This window comes from Cordyceps javanica, chromosome 2, assembly GCF_051103115.1.
Source record: "Cordyceps javanica chromosome 2, complete sequence".
NCBI classification, from domain to species: Eukaryota; Fungi; Ascomycota; class Sordariomycetes; order Hypocreales; family Cordycipitaceae; genus Cordyceps; species Cordyceps javanica.
Window position 1 is genome coordinate 1339932 of NC_139296.1, and position 22375 is coordinate 1362306.

At 56.2% G+C, this 22375-nt stretch overlaps 8 protein-coding genes across 8 annotated transcripts; 4 read left to right on the forward strand and 4 right to left on the reverse strand.

Moving 5' to 3' along the window:
• Positions 1-903: 903 nt before the first annotated feature.
• On the forward strand, positions 904-1488 carry V2A60_002892 (major facilitator superfamily domain-containing protein; the record flags this gene model as incomplete). The annotated part of the gene is made up of 1 exon (XM_083254236.1): positions 904-1488. The coding sequence occupies one exon, from the start codon at positions 904-906 to the stop codon at positions 1486-1488; it is 585 nt and encodes a 194-aa protein (XP_083110362.1).
• A 143-nt stretch (positions 1489-1631) lies between these two features.
• V2A60_002893 (uncharacterized protein) lies at positions 1632-3265 on the forward strand (the record flags this gene model as incomplete). Its single annotated transcript, XM_083254237.1, has 4 exons — positions 1632-1930; positions 2004-2018; positions 2074-2783; positions 2862-3265. The coding sequence occupies 4 exons, from the start codon at positions 1632-1634 to the stop codon at positions 3263-3265; spliced, it is 1428 nt and encodes a 475-aa protein (XP_083110363.1).
• A 230-nt stretch (positions 3266-3495) lies between these two features.
• On the reverse strand, positions 3496-4766 carry V2A60_002894 (NAD(P)-dependent alcohol dehydrogenase; the record flags this gene model as incomplete). The annotated part of the gene is made up of 2 exons (XM_083254238.1): positions 3496-3969; positions 4074-4766. The coding sequence occupies 2 exons, from the start codon at positions 4764-4766 to the stop codon at positions 3496-3498; spliced, it is 1167 nt and encodes a 388-aa protein (XP_083110364.1).
• A 2020-nt stretch (positions 4767-6786) lies between these two features.
• Positions 6787-8816, forward strand: V2A60_002895 (sodium:neurotransmitter symporter family protein; the record flags this gene model as incomplete). Its single annotated transcript, XM_083254239.1, has 2 exons — positions 6787-8364; positions 8418-8816. The coding sequence occupies 2 exons, from the start codon at positions 6787-6789 to the stop codon at positions 8814-8816; spliced, it is 1977 nt and encodes a 658-aa protein (XP_083110365.1).
• An 827-nt stretch (positions 8817-9643) lies between these two features.
• V2A60_002896 (Fe-binding Fe/S cluster assembly protein ISA1) lies at positions 9644-10487 on the forward strand (the record flags this gene model as incomplete). The annotated part of the gene is made up of 2 exons (XM_083254240.1): positions 9644-10391; positions 10450-10487. The coding sequence occupies 2 exons, from the start codon at positions 9644-9646 to the stop codon at positions 10485-10487; spliced, it is 786 nt and encodes a 261-aa protein (XP_083110366.1).
• Positions 10488-11448: 961 nt separating this feature from the next.
• V2A60_002897 (zinc metalloprotease) lies at positions 11449-12400 on the reverse strand (the record flags this gene model as incomplete). Its single annotated transcript, XM_083254241.1, has 3 exons — positions 11449-11521; positions 11586-12124; positions 12179-12400. The coding sequence occupies 3 exons, from the start codon at positions 12398-12400 to the stop codon at positions 11449-11451; spliced, it is 834 nt and encodes a 277-aa protein (XP_083110367.1).
• A 1445-nt stretch (positions 12401-13845) lies between these two features.
• On the reverse strand, positions 13846-16036 carry V2A60_002898 (Zn(II)2Cys6 transcription factor; the record flags this gene model as incomplete). Its single annotated transcript, XM_083254242.1, has 4 exons — positions 13846-14707; positions 14773-14909; positions 15058-15413; positions 15493-16036. The coding sequence occupies 4 exons, from the start codon at positions 16034-16036 to the stop codon at positions 13846-13848; spliced, it is 1899 nt and encodes a 632-aa protein (XP_083110368.1).
• A 955-nt stretch (positions 16037-16991) lies between these two features.
• On the reverse strand, positions 16992-21439 carry V2A60_002899 (uncharacterized protein; the record flags this gene model as incomplete). The annotated part of the gene is made up of 6 exons (XM_083254243.1): positions 16992-17221; positions 17317-17427; positions 17526-18245; positions 18320-18497; positions 18591-21041; positions 21113-21439. The coding sequence occupies 6 exons, from the start codon at positions 21437-21439 to the stop codon at positions 16992-16994; spliced, it is 4017 nt and encodes a 1338-aa protein (XP_083110369.1).
• Between the last annotated feature and the right edge of the window lie 936 nt (positions 21440-22375).

Here is a 22375-nt window from a genome sequence, read left to right on the forward strand (position 1 = left end):
CAGTTTTCACGACACACCACTTCTGCTTGGTCGGTTCTCCGGCCCAAGCCGAGCTTGACACCACACCTTGTTGGGCTACTTTGGCTGCTTGGATGCTTGACCACTCAGTACCCAGTACGGAGCACTGTTACTTACTGACACCAGCTCATAAACAGGACGTGGGTCAAGCAGACAAAAGTTCCCACAATCCACTCGTCGCAGGGATTGAAAACGGGCCCTAAGACTTGGCCGGCTGAGCTAGTCCCGTTGGGAGCACCAGGGTAAGGGGCCTATTCGCATAGTATACCCCTCGTACGTTATATTCGCACATGTACATATACTCCGTACCGGAGGCTTATCAGATCATCTGATAAGATGTCAACCAAGGCTGACACCATGCCAACTCTTCCCCGCCGTCCTCGTGCTTTGCTTCGCACCGGTGGTGCGTTGCCGAGTAGGGCAGTTTTACTTGAATCTAATCTGGCGTCATCAGCCAGCCAAGTAGCTACCTGTTTCCTCTTCCCCTCCCCCCGTGCTTTGTTCGACCATCGTTTGCCTGCACCCTGGTTACGGTTTCGCGTGTGGCGGGCTGAGATCAGCACGTGTACAAGTTTACGTAGACAAGGGACCCCCAAATAGGCCCGGGTTTATTAAGGAACTGGCGACGGTACCCAGAATGCCCAGCACAGACTATAAAAAAAAAACCGACAAGTATTACCCGCTGCGGGATAGCTGACAAGTATACAAACCGTTACAGCGGGGGTCGTATGGTGCGGAAGGATTCAGGCACGGAGCGCCTTTTCATTTTCCTGTAGCTGTTTTCCCCTCACCAGGCCATTCTGCTCCTTTTTTTCCCTCTTCTTCTTCTTTTCCTCTTCCCATCCATGCCCTTTCCGTGATTATCCACGCGTGTGGCGGCCAAAGATGAACTACGCGAGCTTGCAGATGGTTCCTTTTGCGTCCCCGGCACCGTTCACGGCGGCGCCGGCGGTGGCAGGGCCAGCGGGAGCTCAACCTCCCCGACAGACCCGCCGCCGACCGCCGCATCGGACGAAGAAGAAGAAGCAGCAGCAGCAGCAGGCGCGGAAGAAGGAGGCAGCCCGTGGCCGGGACGAGGAAGACGTCATCGCACCCGTCCCCTCGAGCGCCGGGACCGGCACCGCGCGGCGCAGCGACAATGACAGCGACAACGACTACGACTATGACTACGACTACGACGACGTCGACGACATGAGCCTGGAAGAATTCGACAAGGATGCCGCCAAGCACGGCGAGCAAGCGGCGGTGGCTGCGCAGCCGAGCGTGTCCGCTGGCGTTGAAAAGATTGAGCACGTCACCCGCTCGTGGACGCCGGCCGCCATCCTGGTCGCCTGGACGGGCATGATGCTGCTTGCCGTCGCCCTCAGTCTCGACAGCCTGACGGTTTCGTCCTACCAGCCGTACGCGCTGTCCGAGTTCAAGTCGCACTCCATGCTTCCCGCTGTCAGCACCCTCCAAAATATATTGTGAGTGGCAGCGCGCTCCCTCCTCCTCCTCCTCCTCTTCACCGCCAACGTTTGCAACACATTTGCTTTTTTCTTTCTTTACTAACCGGGCCTGTCCGCGCGCGCGCGTGTGTGTGTCACGACAGAAATGCGGCGACAAAACCAGTCATGGCAAAGATTGCCGATGCGTCGGGCCGCGCCGAGGCCTTGAGCATCTCGCTCGTGTCCATCGTGCTGGGCTTCGTCGTCAACGCGGCATCGCGGAACCTGGGCACCATGGCGGCCGGCCAGGTCTTTTACTCCGTCGGCCAGGTGGGCGTCATGTTTGTCCAGCAGATCCTGGCGGCCGACACCACGACGCTGGAGAACCGATCCCTCTTCGGGTCGCTGCTGTACGCGCCGCCCATCTTCACGGCCTGGATCGGCGGTCCGATGGTGGAAGCGCTGGTCCCGACTCATTGGCGCTGGTGAGTCTAAGCCGCCGCGGCTTCGTGGGGAAAGAATTACAGACATTTGCTGACTTTAATCGCGAAATAAAAGGGGATATGCCATGTGGTAAGAGAATCATCACGCCGAATATCTTGATGCCAGACTAATCATCTCGAATCAGGGCGATTATTGTGCCCGTCGTGTCGATACCACTGCTAGTGTCCATCTGGCGCGTTCAGAGCACAAGGGGCAAGGTCCGCGATGGTACTGCCATGGATGGATTCATCTCCAAGTGGGCACAGGCAGATATACCAGGCCTCTTCTTGTTTGTCGCTGGCCTGGTGCTGCTGTTGCTGCCCATGACACTGACCGTCCGGTTCCACAACGGATGGACCTCGCCGCAGATTCTTGCCATGATCATTGCCGGCACGGTCAGCTTCACCGGCTTTGTCCTGTACGAGATCTACGTCGCCCGCTACCCGATCCTGCCGCTCCGCCTGGCCAAGAGCAGGACCGTCGCCGCGGCCTGCCTGACCGAGTCCCTGTTCTTTCTGAGCTACTACATCTGGCAGCCGTACTTTTACTCGTTCCTGGTCGTCGTCAACGACCTGTCGCCAAAGGCGGCCACCAACATCGTGACGTCGCAGGGCGTCTCTACCGCCGTGGTCGGCATCGCCGCGGCACTCGTCGTCAAGTATACCGGCAATTGCAAGTGGGTGATTGTCACGGGCACCATGGTCAAGTTGATCGGCGGCGGGCTCATGATTCGGTACTCCAACGCGGACGCCACGCTCGCCCAGATTGTCATTGCCCAGATTATTGCCGGGGGAGGCTCTGGGATGATTAGCATCGTTGCGCAGACTGCCGTTCAGTCCGTCGCCGGCCACCAAGGTAGGTCTCGCACCAGGCCTTGGCAGCCAAAGAAAAAAGAGAAAAAAAACCGAAAAATTTGCTGACAAAAACTTGCAGATGTTGCCAATGTGACAACGCTGTACGAGGCCGCTCGGGCGATCGGAGGCGCAATCGGAAACGCGATTTCGGGCTCCATCTGGACAAGACTGCTGCTCGCCAGGCTGGAGGCATATCTCCCAGAGGCCTCCAAATCCAGAGCCGTCGGCATCCAAAACTCGTTCACGGTCGCCACGTCGTTTGCTGTGGGTAGTCCTGAGCGAATCGCCATCAACCAGAGCTATACCGAGGTCATGCATATCCTGCTCATCACTTCCATCGCTTTTCTGGCGGCCTCATTCTTGGCGTCGTGGGCCATTGAGAATGTAAATTTGAAAAAAGTCGATCAAAATGGCGCCCAGAGCGGTGTCATTGGGCGCATCAACTTTAAAGACTGGTACAAGAGCAGACTCTCCGGGAAATGATGGGCGACAGAGAACTGTTCCTTCTGGTTTTTTTTTAACTTCTGATGCCAATACCACATGGCCTGCACCAAGCAGACTCATGTAGACTGAATCGTTTGTTTTATATTTGGATTCTACTGCATATTGACCATGCCATGTCAGAAGAAGATTGACAAATGGAGTATAGAGTAGTGAATTAAGCGCTTGTTACTAATTATCTCATATCTCATATCTCGTGGGCTCTGTCAGGCCTAGGCCTCATCGTCGCCAAGGTCCGCATTCACCTTGACGAGGACCTTGCCACGCGCATGCAGCCCCCCCAGATGAGCATACGCCGCCTGCGCGTCCTCAAACTTCCACACGCTGTCGCGCACGACGCGGACGTCGCCGCTCCCCAGCATGCCCACGATGCGCTTCCTGTCCTCGAGCGTGGGCTCCATCATGGAGACGCCCCGCCAGAGACGGCCGACGCCGCCGAGCCAGGTGCTCACCGGCCACCACTCGTTGAGCTTCATCTGGAGGACGGCGCGCAGGAAGTTGGGGACGGAAAAGTTTGGCGGCTTGATGCCCGCGGACGAGTACACGCCGCCGCGCACCAGGTACGACGGCGAGCCCAGATAGAGCGACTGGTGCCCGAGCGTGTCGATGATGGCGTCAAAGGGCTTGTTCCCGAATACGTCTGTGAGGTAGCCTGGCAGGCGGTCATGTTTTGTGTAATCAACCACCTTGGGGAGTAGTTATTAGCGAGAAAATTTGGTAAATTCACATTACTTTTTTTTTCTTATCTCTTTTTTTAAAAAAAAGAGGGACATCGGGGGCAAATGCTTACCTCGTCTGCGCCTATACTCTTGACCATTTCGACATTCTTCCCGCTGCATATGCCGACTACGTACCCGGAATCGCCGACGACATTGCGCGCCATCTGCACCACCATGGTCCCGATGCCGCCGCTGGCCGCGTTGACGAGGACCCGGTCGCCCTCCTTGGCGCCCGACTCGTGCACCTGCTGCCACGCCGTCATGCCCGCCAGCAGGCAGCCGGCGGCGTCACCAAAGCTGACGCCTTCCGGCTTGTGCGCGACGTACTTGGCCGGGACCGCGACGTACTCGGCCAGCGCGCCGGTGCCGGTGGCCAGGGCGTGGCTGGCCGGCAGCATCGCGACGACCTTGTCCCCCTTGCTGAATCGAAAGGGCGGCGGCGAGGGCGGCGCGCCGCAGCCGGTCATCTCGCGCTCGTGGGGGTGCCACACGTCCTCGACGACGCCGGAGAGGTCCATCTCGGGGACGCACGCCTTGGCGCGGAGCATCGGCGGGATGAGCGTCATCTGGAAGATGGCGCCGACGTTGAGCCCGACAAAGGCCGTCTTGACGAGCACCCACTCCTCGGGCCTGGGCGCGTCGCGGGGCAGGGGCGTGCGCGGCGGGAGGGCTGGCTTGTCGAGGGTCGTCAACGCGAGCACCCGCGAGGGGTCGCCTCGTTCCTTGAAGACCCAGGCGCGCATGGTTTCTTTCTGCTGCGACATGGCTGACTACGAATCTGTATGGGGGGTCGGAAGGCTATTATTGCGTATACAAAAAGGGAGGCCGCGTCGCAGCAAGTCACCACGGCATTGCGGCCTGTCGGGCTTTATATAAGAGGCCCATACGCCCTAGCTGAGGCTGAGACGGAAGTAGGCATTGCGCAGTCTTTTCGGACTTGGAACACATTCCAGAATCTGTCCTCTCGCGAAAGCGCCACAGCTGCTGCCTTGCACCCTGACCTGTCTCAGCCGCACGTTCTTTCACCTGTAAATTAAGCTGCTCGATTAGGTATTGCTTTGGGTGGGCCTCCGTATTTTTCCCCTCAAGGAGCGTCGGTGCCATCGGGCGAGCTGGGCAAGGAAAATAAAACGGTGACTAGGACGATTCAAGCTGAAATGCGAGGCGGAATTCAGGGTCGCCTGTAGCCCTATGATGCGAGGGCTGCGGAGATGCTCAAGAGCAGCCCCCCCCCTCAATGTTTGTAGCGATACATTCTAAGATTTGTTATTTTCCGGAAATAAAGAGTGCTTCGCTTACACTCGATCGTGCAGAACCGCAAGACAGGATGCTTGCTACAGGCGCGAAGAGTACCGGCAATGTTGTCAGTTGCGGACGACCTTGGTCACACTTTTCATGCTGGCGAACACGCAATGACTCCTTGGCGATGTGAGAAACATTGTCTTGATCCAGATTTCGAGAACTATGATGTTTGCGTGCTGAGAAACCCCACATGACCTCATGTACACAGGAGATGCGGGCGGAGTTGAGATTGGCCCTTGGCACACACCAAGTGGCGGCTGCTGCGCCGCTGCGGACCAAGGCCACTGCGTCATGGTCGGCGAGTCAAGGTCAGATGGAGCCGGCGTAGGCGGAGTAAATTTCGGATCGTGTAGGCGAAGACTGTACAACGGAGCATGCGATCTCTTCATCTCCACAAGCAAGCCCTTGGCTTCAGCTCCGCATCTCTAACAAAATCGGCGACTTGTGCACTCTGAATACCCCCCGAGACATGCAGCCCTCATATGGATGGAAAGGAAAATGGTTATTGAGGAAAGTGAGAGGCCATTTATGTGACGACAGGTTCTATAACACAAGTAAATAAGGCGGGAGCTTCGTTATCAACAGAGAATGACCCAAAAACATGGAATTCTTCAATAGTCTCAGTATAAGCGTGCATAATGTACTTTCAAATCTGTCGTGATCAGTCAGACTTTCCCAGTCTTCCTGATGCTCCGATGCCTTGCTGGAAAACTCGTCACAAAGGATCAGGCGAAGACGATACGCGACCTATTCTGTCTAGCGCCTGGGCGTTGGGGGAGATAGCCTGGCTGTGCGCCTATGCCGTTGATCCGTACGTTGAAACGTTGATTATGCTTATTATCCACACGAGCCGCTTGGTTATTCTGCAAAAGTGGCTGCCGATCCTACCGAGACTGCTTGCGGCCTTATTCCCAGCGACGGATGTTGGTCGTGGCATTGTACCAGTAGACATGGCAACGGCAGCGGCGTGCTTGATTCACAATAGAGAAGTAGTTACATGGAGGGCTGTCAAATCTCAAATCGTAACCGCATCGACAAGTCTCTCCTAACCCGGCTGCCGCGCGAATCTATACAGCCTTGGGCAAGGCGGCTGGCCGGCCAGCTGTGAGCTTCGCCAAGAATCCGTCTATTGAACTTTTTTTTTATAAGAAGAAAATAGGGGCTGTAAATGTCGCCTTATTGGGCCAACCATGGATCTATTGGATCAAGTTGCTGGGCGAACATGCGATTTCTGCCAAGAAAGCTTCTCCGCCCTGCTTTGCATGTCTCCCATGTCATCATCGATCAAGACGGCCTTGCTTAGATGGCCGTGTTGCCTTAAATAGGTCGCAAACCCCGCGATTCATCTTGGTGCTGGGTGGTCGTGCAGTTTCCATCTGTCTTTTCTAATCCGTCAACGACACCAGATCGCTCTGCCGACGACGCTACATGACCCTGTCTTTTCGCAGCCGACGCCTGCTCCTTTAGCAACACTCGCACAAAATGGGAGCTTTTGCCAAGTTTACCAACTTTATAGCGCCCAAAAACAGCAAATCAGCTGATGGCCGCGATCAATGGCCCTCGCGGGCAGCCTTCCTTCTCGCCGCCATGGGTGGCTGCGCTGGCCTGGGAAACATGCTGCGTTACCCCAGCCAGACGTTCAACAACCACGGACTGCAGTGGTTCGTTCCGTATCTATTGTGCGTCTTCCTCATCGCCATGCCGGTAATGGTTCTCGAAATCTCGATTGGCCAGGCCTATCGTGGGGGCTGTGTCGTTGCGTTCAACAATATCAACCATCGTCTCAAGGGCGCCGGCCTCTCGCTCATCTACATCGGAACGGTGGTCAGTCCGTATTTTGTGGTCAACTTGGCCTGGATCATGGTTTATTTTCGCAATTCCTTCAAGAGTCCCCTGCCTTGGACGGGCCGAAGCGAGGAATTTTATATGCAAGATGTGGTTGCCAATGTGGACCCGATACCAGGAAACTATTCAGCCGACGGATCGTCCGTCACAAGATATGTCGAGTATCCTGGTGTGGGCGTCATTGGTGAGACCGTAGGCTGGGCCATCTTCACGTGGTTTCTGGTTTGGGCTTCCACCTTTCGCGGTGTCGGCCTGACAGGCCGTGTAGTGTATTTCACCGTGGGCCTTCCCGTCGTCATTACCATTATCCTCATCGGTCGCTCCCTCTCGCTCGAGAATGCTGCACGCGGCGTTCGATACTTTTGGGCGACTTGGAACGGCAGCCAACTCTCGCACGGCAAAATATGGCAGGCGGCATGCGGCCAAGTTTTCTTCTCGACCGGCGTTGGTTTCGGTTACTTTACGTCGTACGCATCGTATAACCAGAAATACTCCAATGCGGTCATGGATTCGATCGTGATTGTCAGTAGCAACGTCCTCTTTGAGAACGTCGCGGCGTTTATTGTCTATGGTGTGATTGGCTTTCTAGGCATCACACCTGGTGGAGGCAAGCGCCTCGGGAGCTTCGTGGTGGGCTTTATTACGCTGCCCACGGCCGTGACGGAGATGCCTGGTGCAAACTTTTGGGCCGTCATGCTCTTCTTCACGCTTATGGTTCTCGGCTACAGCTCGGCATTTGCCATGGTAGATGCCATCAATACGTTGATCATGGATGCCCACCCACATTTCAGTCGACCGTGGGTTGTGACAGCAGTCGTTGTTGCATTCTTCTGCTTGACGTTGCCGTACTGCACCGAGTTTGGATTCTACTTGCTCGACGGCGTTGATCGCTGGATCAATGATGTGGGCTTGGTGTTTGTCGTCTGGACTGAATGCGTTGCGTCGACAACCTTGTATCGATGGCGCGATGTTGTCGGTCAAGTCGGCCTGCCAGCTTTATTAACGTTCAATGGGGGTTTCTTTGGAGGCATGGTACTCGGCGTCACCATCGGCCAGGCAGTGTCACCAGTCGCTGGCGCGTGTGTAGGGTTTGGAATCTTCATTGTCGCCCTAATCGGAGCTGTGCTCCTAGCCAAGACACCGGATGCTGATGCGCCAAAGTGGTGGAACAAGAGCGTCATTGGCTCGCGGGCTTGGTTTATTGCATTTTACTCGGTGCGTATGCCATCATGGCCAGATTGCACGATGGAGCTGACAAAGTATTTTAGGGGAATCAGCTTCGCCGCGACTTGAATGAGGTTGTCGGTCAAGGTCGAAACTGGAAGATTCCAGCATTCTGGGCACCGCTTATCCGCTACATTGCGGCGCCGACGCTGTCGATTGTGTACAGCTTCTCATACCCGTCATTCTATGAGCTGCGAAACGACCCGCTCCATATATTCGGGTTTGCAGTTGGCCACATTGCTTTGATGATTATCGCTGCCGGCCTCATTGTACCGCGCTGGTTCGACATCTTGATTCCGCCGCCGCGACGCGGTGAAGGCCATCATGACTATGGTGCCAATGTTTTGATCCTCGCAGATGATGTTGGATCGACGAGCAGTATGGAGGCTGGAAATGGAAGCGGCCAAGAACCAAAGAGGCGAGGTGGCGATGATGCGAATTGATGTAGCTATTTTTTCCCTCTTTCTCCCCTTTGCCTTTTTTTTTTCCTTTTACCAGCATTAGATAGTAAGTAGATGGGGATCATGGGACCTGCGAGAAGTGGTCTGCAGGGAGCCAGTCCAGCCGCCTGACGAAGCTTTGTGGAGACAGGCTTCAACAAGTGGGCGCATTGGTTGGCGAAATGACGCGGTTACAAATTTCGGTAGCAGGTGATGCATGTTTCCTCGTGTTTCCTCGCGTTTGGTTGTGATTGCTGATGATTGCTGATGATTGCTAATGAGACAACCTCTATGGCCACCAAGTGCATACAGTATTACAGGAGGGTAACCTTTTTGGCCTCTGGGCATTGGGCACTTACCAAGCAGGCTGCCTTTGTACTGGTACTTGACATCAGGGCCTTGTTTAGTGCGCAAAGGCCACAAAAAGAGCCAATATTTTGACTACTAGGTACTTCGTAATGCTGGCACTGTCATTGGCTCAGTACCACTTTACCACTGTGCAGCGCTGTTAGTACGCGGCCCTGTGGCTGGGCGGAGCGCTAACAGCTCGATGTGGAGGTACCCAGCGCTACAAACGACACCTGGAGGTACTTACCTGCGGCCTTGGAAAATCCAAAGGCCTGATTTTATTACTTGGCTTCCTGACTAACCCGTTCTTCCGCCCCCGAGCTCTGCCGACAATGCTCATCCACGTTCCACCATCAACATAGTACGCAATCGACGACCAACGACATGTGCCACTATTCTTCATAAACTTGCACTTTTTTCTAGCCCTTTTGTCTTCATTCAATCTAGAGGAGCCTACGATTCCCTTATATGGGCTAGCTACCATGAACGCCCACCTCTTCATCGGCCGAGTCGCCGCTGCCCGCCACGCCACATCCCGCCTGGCCATTCGACAATTCTCCACGTCGAGGCCTGTGTGCGCCGCCTACCACTCCTACTCTCTGCCGACGCGCTCATCGTCCGATGCCCGCGGCGACGACTTTGCCGAGACCTCGATTGCCTACCCCGAAGCCCTTCCCAAGGTCCACGAGACACGACCGCCGCCATCCTCGCCTGCGTCACCAGCACCCGCCGCGGCACCGTCACAAGCGCCCGTACAAGAACAAGCACAAGCACAGGCACAGGCTCAAGCACAGGCTGCGTCGCCGGCATCATCACCGTCACCGACGAAGCAGCAGCAGCAGCAGCAGCAGCAGCAGCAGCAGCCCGCCGCCGTAGCTCCCGCCCCCGAAAAGCAGTCACAAAAAGCAAAGCCCACACGTCCAAGATCAAAGCTTCGACCGCGCAAGGCGGCCATGAAGTTGACCCCCGCCGCCGTCGAGCAGCTCCGCAACATGCTCGACCAGCCCGAACCCAAGCTCATCAAGGTTGGCGTGCGCAACCGCGGCTGCAGCGGTCTGGCCTATCACCTGGAGTACGTTGACAAGCCTGGCGCCTTTGACGAGACGGTCGAGCAGGACGGCGTCAGGGTCCTCATCGACAGCAAGGCGCTGTTCAGCATCATTGGCAGCGAGATGGACTGGGCAGAGGACAAGCTGAGCCAAAGATTCGTGTTCAGAAACCCAAACATCAGTACGTACTACCGATTCGTCCACCATCATGCAAAACCCACGTGCTAACCACTACACAGAGGAAGAATGCGGCTGTGGCGAGTCCTTTATGGTATAGAAGATACCCCAGAGTCCGTCAACTACTGTACATTTCTTTATTGGCATGTAAAAAACCAAGGGCTTGCGACAGATTCTTCAGCGACCCAGCATCGAGATGACATTGAGCATCGAGATGAACTGCGACTCGAGCAAGTACCAGCGACAGCTGGAGACGACAGCAGCGGAAGAGAACCATTGAATGGCGTAATGAGGCGTTTGATCACAATATTGGCATATCATTATTCATCTTAGACCATACAACGAATACAATCCATCTTTAATGACCCTCGACCCCTCAACCATGACGTAGTAACCGTAGGACTTGACAGTCACCTTGCTTGCCGCTCAAGCTGCTGCGAGAGGTATAGCATCACTGTGGGGTCCTCTGACCGCGCACTCCCTCGCCAACAGTGCCCGCTTGGCCCTGCAGTGACCTGCAGGGTAATTCCGAGCAAGGCAGTCAGATTGTATGAGGATTTGGTGGTGATTTGCTCGGATTTACCTCTGATCCACTTCCACCTACCCCAGCCTATCGCCACTCCGCGCCGAAGGAGCTCGGATCGGTGCTAAACTGAATAGGTCACCAACAATTTGTTGTAGATTGCTCGGCTGTAGATTCGTTCTTCTCTCCTGGACTTATGACAGCCTGTTGTGGTCGGCTTTTCTTGTTTTCGCGTGGAGCAGTTGAAGAGGTCTTGATTGCCCGCCCTGCCAATACCAGTATAAGCGCCTCCCCCGAGGTTGTTTCAAGCGCGCCTGTGACGTCAGGGCTACGAATTTTACACAATAAGCGTTTGATTCAGCCACGGATATTAGAAAATTTCTATGCGTTAGTTTTCTTCTTTGTTTCTTTCTTTCTATAAGTACAAGGCCAGCAACTCGTCTTCCAATAAACGACCATGCCCAACGCCAACATTGCGCCTAAGCCATCACACCATTAACCCAAGATTCACCCACACTCTACAACAGCTTTGCCGCGTCTACTTGCGGAAGTTGTTCCAGCTGTAGTGCATAATTTGTGATTGGTGTCGAGTAAATTCCGTCATACAAGAGCTTTTTTGGCGCATTAGAATTTCGAGATGGGTCATGATGAAGGAAGGGTCAGTGTTCAACTTACTCTGGGGAGTATCCCATGTAGTTGTGGATAGGATCCAGACCCGGCTGCGACGGGCAAGTGTCTTGCCCCTCATCGCACGTAAAGGTGGCGTAGGCCTGGGCGGGGGTGTCGGAGATGTGGTCGCCCGGCCCGTCGCAGCCGCCGTCAAAGGTGTGAAGGAGCCCCAGCCAGTGGCCGACCTCGTGGACGGCCGTCTTGCCCTCGTTGTACCGGGCGGAGATGCTGCCGGGCAGCGTCATGGAGGAGACGGAGCAGCCGTCGGCGGTCTGGTCGACGCTGCGGCGCGTGAAGACGTCGTCAAAGGACACGCACGCGCCGGAGCCCAGCGCTCCGCCCTGCGACATGGGAACGAACAGGTTCAGGGTGTCGACCCCGCCCCGGCGGTACTTTTGGATCAGGGAGACGAGATTGCTGCCGATGCGCAGGGTGGAATAGGCGGGATCGACCCAGAACAAGACATCTGGCATCGTGAATGAGATTCCGGACGGGCGAAACGCGTCATTCAAAACGTCCAGCTGCCTTTGGGCAGCTCTGCGGAGCTATGAGTTATATTAGCATCTCTCTCTTCATGAACAGGTAGAGACACGGCGTACAGTCCTTTCCGGATAGGTGTCATCTGGTGCCACAAAGTGCATGTAGACATCAATATTGATTGGCCGGCGTGCCCGCCTCTCCAGCTGTTCTGCCGGGAACCTGTCGCTAGCAACAGTGGCGTTTGCAGGTTCTGTACCGCAACGCAAAGTCCCGTCCTCAACTTGATCACTCTGAGCTGCTGCGGTGAGCATCAGCGCTAGGGGTACCAAAGAGAAACGCATCTTCGAGGGTCAAGAAGATGTCTTCAAAATATACAAAAATGGCGAGGAGGAGGCGTGAAACGAGAGTCAAAGTCGAAGATGCTGTGAGAACCAAGAAGTGACGAGCTTCCAAGAACCCGAGAATTAGTCGCTCATTATAAAGAATGGTTCAACGGATTCACGAGTAAGTGTCAGCCGGTAGGGGCAATCCGTGGGATATGCCGTGAAATGAACTACATAGTATGGAACGAAACTAGGCACATTGATCGAGTCCACCTCGAAATCCTCTTAATCTTGGAAGTTGCCAGGCTGCTTGCTACGTTTGTTGGCGAACCGGCTTCGCCGTCCTGGGCCGCGAGGACCAGCAAATGAGGCGACGTCGAGGGCAGAGGCAGTGGGTTCATCTTTTCGCGAGAATTGACAATCCGTTTGCAATCTCTCACCTTGCAAGGAACCTTTGGATAATTGGCAGCGCAATGAGCTTGTTGACTACCAGCCCGGTCTTGAACAGAAAGAGACGCATGTCCGTACTGACGAGCCACCAACCTGCCGACCCCTTCCTGATCCCCAACAGGATTTAGCGGAGCGCCTCGCAAGGGGTTTCACAAGGCACGTATCGCAGGGTTATACTCAGTATTGTCCGACCCCACAGGGTGCCGAAATAGGCATTGACCTCTTACTGATATTAACCCGACCGCTGGCGTGGAGTCGTGCATAAAAGAAAAGCATGGGTGTTGACATGGGTGTAGGCATGGGTTTTGACCCCAACTGACTCAAGTTGGTCGTCATGGCATTTTTCCCGATAGACAATGACTGACAGTTACGACGATGTTTTGAGATGTGTTCAGCGCAAACTTTACACAAGCATGAAATTCGGCAGTCACTGTTTCCGGTAATCATCTTTTGACACACGCTCTGCGTTGTCATTCTTCTTCATTTTTTTTATTTGCGCCTGTTTGGTACACGCAGCCGGAGCGAGGACTCAGCTTCCAGCCCCCTTGCTCTGTACGTCTGATACGTGTGGGTTCAACTATGTGATTGTTGGGTGGGTTATCAGGCCGAAGAACAACAGTCCACGAGGTCGGTAGTGGTCCTGTCGCTGTCGTAGGAATGGAGAACATAGTACGCGGCATATCATGATGAGCAGGTGTCAGAAGATATAGCCCAGGGGTAGCATCGTGGAACTGCGTGAGAAACGTGGCTCAGCGTCCTCGGCGGCGGCGACAGACGTGGCTCAGCGTCGGCATCGGCGACCCCCTGAAGAGTGTACGAATCAATCGTGCGCTGGTTACTCGGGCCCGGTTTCAGCTTTTCCGCCTCTCTCCAAGGTCTTTTCGCATTCCAAGTAGGCATTCCTACGCTCTCGCGCGTCGGCATCTCCCACTCCTGGCATATCGGCAACTCTCTCCCCAACGTTTTCGCATACAGACAGACTGTGCAGCCAATGCCCACGTTCGGCTAACAGCTTACATGAAAAAGAGTCCGGGCAAGACGTCCAGAGGCAGCTCCTCCAGCCAGGCCGAGCGGCGCCCGCGTTTCTCGGTCCGCGCCCATGTATGCTGCATGGCCCAGATCGCGTCCTTGTAGGCCATGCTCCCCATATGGTGGCCGAGTCGAAGCAGAGACTTGCATATAAAGTCCTTGGTCTCGTCCGGTGTCGTGGCCGGGTCGAGGGATATGCCCAGCATAAACAGCGGCCAAACGGTGAACTTGCCGAACCAGTCGGGTGACGCGCGCTCCGTCTCCCAGACGCGCCGCAGCGAGGCGTCGAGCACCCCAAGCGCCGCCGCTTCCACCTGCTGCAGGTCGATGACGCCGCCGCCGCCACCTCGCAAGCGCTCGTCGCGCTCGGCGAGAGCCGTCCCTTGCGGGGCATCGGCTTCCCCTATCAGCGCGTAGACGCCCTGGTCTAGGAACAACGTTCGGATGGCGTACACCATGACAGACATGTGCAGCGACTGGATCAGGTCTAGGAGAGCCGATCGCGTGCTGCCCCCGTTTTCGGCCTCCTTGGCGCGCGACCCAAAGACGTGGGCGAGCTGCGCCGTGCGCTCATCGAGCCACGTCGTGGGAGAAAAAGCGACAATGTCTTCGAGCAGGGTGCGCCGTAGGTGGAGTTTCGTCAAGACGCCTCCGAGGTCCTGGTAATCATCGTAGCGAGCCATATTGATGCGCATCAGGGCACTCATTAAGAAATCCGTGCAAGGAAACGCTGAGAGCCAACCTTCTTGATAGATTGGTATGACATGCTTCAGGTAGTCTTGATACATGTCTTTCTTGGGTCGCAAGAGACATGACGGCGACCCAATATCTCGCATCACCTCGATCCTATTCGCTGGGTTAGCTAGCCTCTGACCTGCTCCCGCGTCTGTATGGCAGCCCGGTGCACCTACTGCATGACTGTGCACAAATCAAAGTTGACGGGATTCAACTTTTCCAACGCGAAAGCCTCAATCCCTCCTCGGGCGGCGATGATGGCCTGCGCTCCTAGCAAATGTTTGTCCCAATCACCAAAGAGCGATTGCTGTACCTAGTGTTTCCCCCATTCTGGTCAGTTACACGGCATGCTAATAGTGGTGAGTGCGAGAAAAATGCATCAGACTAGACAACGGTTCATGTCCAACTGGTCATGCTTCCCCTGCGCCCCCCGTACCCCTCTTTTTTCTTCTTTCACGTACTTCACAGAGAATCATGGTCGTGGTGGCCTCGAGGAGACCACGATGCTCGCTAATGTTTGGGTCCGCCACCATGGCGGCGAGCGCGCCGGCCATTCGCTGCTGATGCCGGAAGACGACGGGGACGAGGGGGTGCTTGACGGACAGGAGCCGGTTTCGGCGAAGCTCGTACTTGTACCCCGGCACGTAGGCGGCGACTTCGAGGGCAGACTGCGTCTTGCTGATGCGGTGGACGGCGGAGATGGAGACGAGCGGGTTCGCGACAACGTCGGGCAGGTAGCTCCAAAACTCGACGAGTACACGGAACGGGTTGGTCGGGGTGTCGAAAAGCACCAGATCCGAACAAACATGGTCGTCATCTACAAGAAAGGGGAGAGAAGCAAACAGAGCAGCATGTTAGTAGGGTGCCATTTGTCTCGATACTTCTTGCCGGCATACAGTAACGTAGCGAATCGATGATGAGCCGCTGTAGTTGGTAGCCCTCCGGGTCCAGAGCCGGACTGAGGACAATCTTGCGGCGCCACAGGTACTCGTCACGGAAGCCGCGCATCTTCATGACCTTGAGGTAGGCGTTGAGCTGCGCAGCCTTGGGCGCTCTCGTCAGATCCAAGCCGTCTCCGTTGGGCATGGCGAGCTCCGACTCCGTGCGCTGCATCAGCACAAGCTTGGGGCGGCCTTTTTTCCGGGGCGGCGGCGGCGTCGTCGGCCCGTCGTCGGCCGGCACCATCACCATCTCTTCTCCATCCTGCCGCTGCCGCTGCGGACGCGCCGGTTCGCCTTTTGACGCCGCCGCTGCCGGTTTCACGTGGTGCGATTTGGGCTGCACCCAGAGCAGCGCCTGCGTGCCGTAGCCGAGGCAGTCGACGCCGCGAGCGACGCACTTATTGCAGGTCGGGCGGACGCCGTCGCAGCGCAGCCGTTGACGCCGGCACGTATGACAGTGCTGCGACTTGTCCACTGGTTCTTTTCTCCTGTGAGTCATGGTTTGCAGAAGCAAAACAGAAAAATTAAAAAAAAAAAAACAACTACATGATGTTTCTGGTGTTGAAGTTGTTACAAGGGCGTATGATGTATAAAAGAGAATGTTGGCGCAGGCGTGGCTGAGTGGCCCTGCGCCTTGATACATGACCCCCAGCCAGTAAACACTCACACCGTTCGTGGCAATTCACTGAGAGAGCATTTCAGCTCGGTGGAGGCTGACGGATTTTAGGCTCAGCCTTGGGTGCGCAATCTGCGAAATGGTGCTGTAAGGCTGAACGTTGCCAAGCCGAGCAATGCGAAATACGGTCGGCAATCGACACAACACTGCTTACCCATGCCCATGATGATTCTCTCTAGTCATCTCCATCGAGAAATGTGAGATAAACAACTGATGTGTGGTTTTGCACTAGCAATGATCAAGTGTGTCAACGCCGCTGACAGAGTTTTTCTAGCTTACAATTAACTATCCAGGGACCAGGGTACATACAGACAAAGGTGAATCAAGTATTCCTCTTCCATTCGCCAAGGATAACTAGTGAGAGCCTTTTTATTTTTACATTTTAGATTTTTTTACAACGTGCGCTGCGGCGGTTATAACAACGGTACTTGTGGTTCCTGCTTGTGGTCCATCAAAGCACTACAGACATTTTGAGCACGCAACGAAACGCCGTTGCTGGTTGCTACTCTATTACAGTTGCACATCACCTCTATGAAGTGCCATGCACGCGTTAATATTAGCAGAAATACCGTCATGACACCGGCAGAAGTGGAGTTTTCAATGAACAATTCTGGGAACATGGTGACCTCTGCGTGCAGAAACAATCCAGTCGCGCTTCTTCCTCGTCGATTCACCCCTGTCTACCGGCATGCGGACAACAACATGTTTCCAGCATTTTTCGAAACGCCTTTTGTGCGGCATATCAACGCTGGTATGGTGGCGCTTGCTTCAATCCCATCTAGTCTAGATTAATATAGCCGCGGGGCTGGCTTATTCGCTTGTACACCGCAAGACCTGCCAACAAACACATGGCGACAGTGTTGCCAACCTCCCACACCTCTTCGTACTCGAGCTCTACACGAGTAGTACTAAGTATTACGCCAATGCCCATGCCAGAGAGCATCATGGAATTGGTCCATAGTTTCCAGACGGCCGATTCCCGTAGCGAATTGCACAACACTAGCATCACTACAGCAAAGAAAGATGCAATGTCAGCGCAAGGAACGACACTCAGATAATGATTGAAGACAGACCCCATGCAGTGGGACGCAGGCTAAACTTACATGGGAAAAACACGACACGAGTGTCGGTGAGCCAGTCTATCCAATCTGCGTATCGGGCATAGCAAAACTTTCCAATAAAGCACAGGCCGACTATCAAGATGGCAAGGGGCGCTTCAATGTAGCAACGGACATGCGACCAATTAGCATGTGATTGGCCGAATAGGCTGCCTGGCTGCAGAGCACAAGTTGATGAGGGGTGTAGCACTTACCAATACTCTGCTCAAAAAAGGCAACCAAAAGACTGGAGGCGGCGACGAGGATCGCGGCCATGGCCATGAACCAGTGCAGGTGCTCGAGTTGCCCCCTTGCTGCCTCGTCCCGATAGGAATTGAAGAATTCTGGCGGGAGAGTGCCCGTGTATACCAGCATCGACACGAGAAACAAAATCCCGGGAATCATGTACTTTTTGCGTTGTCGAGACGAGTGTCGACGAAATTCCACGGCAGCCTGCACTCTTTTCCATACTGGCAAGGGAGCAACACTCGCCCAAGCCGTCGGCCGCCACCACGGGTCGTCCGGCGCAGGCCCGCGCGCGAGCGGCTGCCCGAGCCTCCTCCTGGCCGTGGCCGGCACCCAACCCACCTCCTCCGGCCGGCCGACCCGATTCCGGCCCAGCACCGCGACGGCCACGTGAAGGAGCAGCGAGCACGCCGCCACCAGGTACACGAGGTACTGGAGGTCCCTCTCGTCGTCGCCGTCGTCATCAGCCAGAAACAGGAACCAGGCCGGGAGGAAGCCCGAGAGGACGACGAGGAGCAGCGAGCGGGCCGCCAGCGCGCCGGGGGACAGCCACCACCACGAGCAGAGCACGGCGAGGAGCGCGGGGAAGAAGAGGCCCTCTGCGGCTCCGAGGATAGCCTCGCGGGCGAGGCCGCCCGGTGACCAGGGGGCCTCGTGAGGGACCAGGGTCAGCAGTGCGGGCAGGGCTCCTGTATGGGAAAGACTCGTGTTAGGCCCAGCAGTATATAACGGTGATGGGGGGTTAGAAGGTGAGCAGGCTTACCGTTCAAAAAGGCGAGCTGTGTAAAGAATCGTGTAATTGGGAGCCTTTTCAACAGAATAAAGGACAGAGGTTGCATGGCGACAAATGCAGCGGCATAAACCACCACCTGACTGTTGCGGTATTCCTCGTAGACAGCATCGACAGCCCAGTTGAACCGCGACAGCATTCCCAGCGCCAGCTGCCCCAGGTTGCATCATCCTTTTTGTTAGCATTGTTGCCTGTTGAATATGTGTACAAAAAAAAAAGAAAGGGTTTTAAAAAAAAAACTTACAAAAACAAGTGTCACAAACATCAGCTCCAGTCTCCATCTTGAAACCCCGTCTCCTGCAAGCGCATCGCTGCTTAGCAACGCCCCGGCCGAGGCAGTCACTGCCTCATCACTCGCGTCAATTGCATCATTTCCCGACAGCCGCAGCCGAAAGTTGTCGAGGCGCCTCATCGATTCGAGCATCCTGGGCCGGACCCGCACGACCGTCTCCCGCTCAAAGGTGTCGTCGCGCCAGTCGTACGAGCACAGGATCGCCCTCTCGTGCCCGCCCTCGCTGCCGACGATGAACAGGGCCACGGGCGGCCTGCGGGCGTGGATGTGCGTGACCGTCATCATGTGCGTGTCGACCAGCGTAAACTTGGATTCCGCCTCGGCGGCCGCCGCGCGGGGTGGTGGTGCCGCGGAGGGGGCCGGGTTGGTGGTGGTTTGGCGAGCTCCCTCGGCGGCAGCGTTGCCGTCATTTCCTTGGTTGGCAGCAGCGGCAGCAGCGAGGATGCCATCTCCTCGGGTGCCGGCGCTCGTGTTGCTGTCCTCCGCGGCAGGGGTACGATTGTCCTCTCCCTCGGCGGCGCCGCCGCTCGTGTCGCCGGCGCCGCCGTGATGGGCAGCGGCGGCAGCAGCAGCACCGCCGCTCGGGGCAACATGGGCCAGACGTCCGTGGTTGCACCCCCAGAGATGCCTCTCCACCGTCGCCGCGTCGACGTGGCCCTCGATGCCCGTCAGCTGGGCCTTCATGGTCCGCGGCCACGGCCTAGTCTGCCACCACAGGTACACGACCGGCGCAAACAGGCCCAGCGAGCCCACCGTGAAGCAAAGCGCGGCCAGCTTGGAGCCCGCCGCCGCCTCGTCATCCGACACGTATTCGGGGGCCAGCAGACGCACGAGCGCCCCCATGGACATGACGGCAAACCAGCCGACGAGGCCCAGCATGATAAGGCTCCGCGGCAGCTCGCCCAGCCGCACATTGACGCCGTCGAAGCCGTCCCAGCGGATCGCGGCGCTCGGAGCGTGGTTGATGAGGAGCGTCTCGGGGGCGTCCGCCGCCAGCCCGACCACGTGGACGGTCGCGTGCATGTCGTGCATTTTGGCACCCCATCGGTCCCTGTGCAGCCGCAGCGCCGGCAGCTTCTCACCATCCCTCGGCTCGGGCGGGAACATGCCAATCATGCGGCTCAGGACGTCGCCCCCGTCGTTTTCCTTCTTGAGCGACAGCCTGGCAAAGGCCTGGAACCACGTGTCGCCCCGCCGGACGGCCGGCCGCTGGCTCATGGGGAACAGGCCCATGAGCGCGTACGCGACGTCGCCGGCGCTGAAGGGGTCGGTGCCGCGGCGGGCGAAGCACTCGAGCGCCGTCTCCATGAGGCGCACGGGCGACAGGATGGCCGAGGCCTCGTAGTGGTGCACCAGCTCCTTGACGAGGCCGGCGTCGTCCCAGGCCCGCTCGGGAAAGTTGCGCTTGTCAATGGTCTCGGGCTGCTGCTGTTCTTCCATGTCGTCCCGGCCGAGGACGTAGATGTTGATGCCATGGTCTCGCGGGCAGAGGAGCAGCTCGGGGAGCGTCCAGAGCCGCGAGCCCCATTCCCGGAGCCACTGCTCGGCCGCCGCCGCCGCCGCCGCCGGCTGCTGCCGGAGCTGCCGCCTCGCGGGCTCGGCAAAGTGCTCCCCATCCATGATGGCCCGGACCTTTTGCTGCGCGGGCGGCCCCGTGGCGATGATCATGGAGTGCGCCGCGCGGACCACGTCGCAGATGCGGTAGACGTCGTCGCTCCTGCTCACGGACCGCGCCGAGGCTTCGCTCTCGCGCACGCACTCAAAGTCGAGCCAAAACGCCTGCCTGCCGGCCGCCCTGGCGGCGTGTATGCCCCACCGGGCCAGGAGCCTGCGGTCCTCGGCGGCGAGCGTGCGGTTCGCCTCGCGCGTGGCCTCGTCTGGGTACGGGTAGGCGTCGATCTCGGCGTCGGTGGAGACGCGGAACTGCCGCCGCGTGTAGGAGACAAAGACGAAGCCGAGGCCGGCGGAGCCGTGTCGGCCGATGAACTCGGCAACGTTGATGACCTCGTATCCCTTGGCACTGTTGTCCGCGATGCGGCACAGGTATCTGGGGCGGCATGCGATGCCTTGGTCGATGTTGAGCAAACCTTGGTCGCTGTTTGGCAAACCTTGGTTGTTATTTATTAGCAAAATGGCGGATGCATCATCTTGGCCAGCCGTGGCGTCATCCAGCAGCTCCGGCTCGGCTCCAGCTCCGGCCCCGGCTCCGGCATCCTCCAAGTTGACATCATCCGTGTACAACGGGCGACGCTGGGCAGTTCTGCTGCCGTCCCTCGTGGCTCTGTGAGCACCACCCCCTCTGTGCCACACCGGTTGATATCGATGGTCTGGGCCTGCACTCAGGCCAACCGAGTTGATGTAAAAAGAATGAAATGGGGGGCTCATAAACTCGAAACCGTGAAACTAAAAGCGAAAAATAAAAGGGATTTAGCAGGGAGACACCGCCCATCAATCGGGGGCTAAAAACTACATACCATCAAGGACGACAGGGGAAGAGCCACCAGGAGCCGAAGCGCGGCCTCGGCGACGGCCGGGACGCTGGATAGATTGACGTCCATGGTGCCCGGCCGGAGAATGGGCGCCGCGATCCAGTAGGTCAGCCTCCCGAGCAAGGTGGCCGGCGACGGGGGCATTGCGCCGAGGCGCTGCCACTGGCGTGTAGGGGGCAGCTCTCGCACATCCTGGAAGCACTGCAAGATCAACGGCGCGAGCTTTCCGTCTGGCGAGGTGACGTGGTGAAGCAGAGGGCCAACACTGGCAGCTTCCAGACGCCGTGGTGGTTTATTGTGCTGTTCTGGCATGATTGCGTGGGCAAAAACCCCCCAGCCTCGAGATGTATCGTGTAGCTTCTTGTCCAGGGCGCGCGCATTCACAATCATTCCACGTTGGTTGCTCCATGCAAATCAGGCTGACCTACGCGCTCTCTGCAGTTGCACTCCTACTCCGCAAAAGATGGTAACCAGATGTTACGCAGTGCCCAGAATCGTCATGTGATGGCGTTGATTAAATCCAGAAAGAGAAAAGGGACGTAGGGACGCCTAATAAAGGGGTCCCCCTTAAATACCTAGAAATTATATATAAAAACAGACTATCTAGAGTCTAAGGCCTTTTTCTATATCTTAATACTAACCTATAAAGATCTAATAGAGGTAAGTAAGGTATATTATAAGATAAACCTAATTAAGGTAGTAATAGTAATAGTATCTAGAATTATCACTACCCCTCCCCTACTAGTTTATTAGTAGCCCCCTTTATATAGCTATATATCTCTATATATTTATATTTAATTATATATAAATATACTTTTTAACGTTAGGGAGGTTTCTTTATACTCTTATAGCTTCTCCTTCTTATTAGTAGTTATTATCCTGCTAGGTTCTCTAAGTAAATAAACGTTATAGTCCCTTTCTAAGTGTAGGTTAGTAGGACCAAGACGATGGCCAACGCGGTCGAGCCCGCGCCATGCCTACCTCGAAACCTTGTAGATTCTCCTGCGTGCGATGCCAACAACGAGCTATCGTAAGCACCATTGTGGACATTAAGCTTGACTATTCAGCGATAAAATGAGAATTGACCGTGAAAAGATCTGGGCCACAATGAACATGCAATGTAAGCCCTGACCCTGAGTCGTGGGCGATGCTTGTGAGGCTTTGGGAATTGCTCCGTGTGAAGAAGAGATTGAGATTCTTGCGCGGTTGCATAGATAAAATGCAACGTTTACATATATGGTTGGTCAT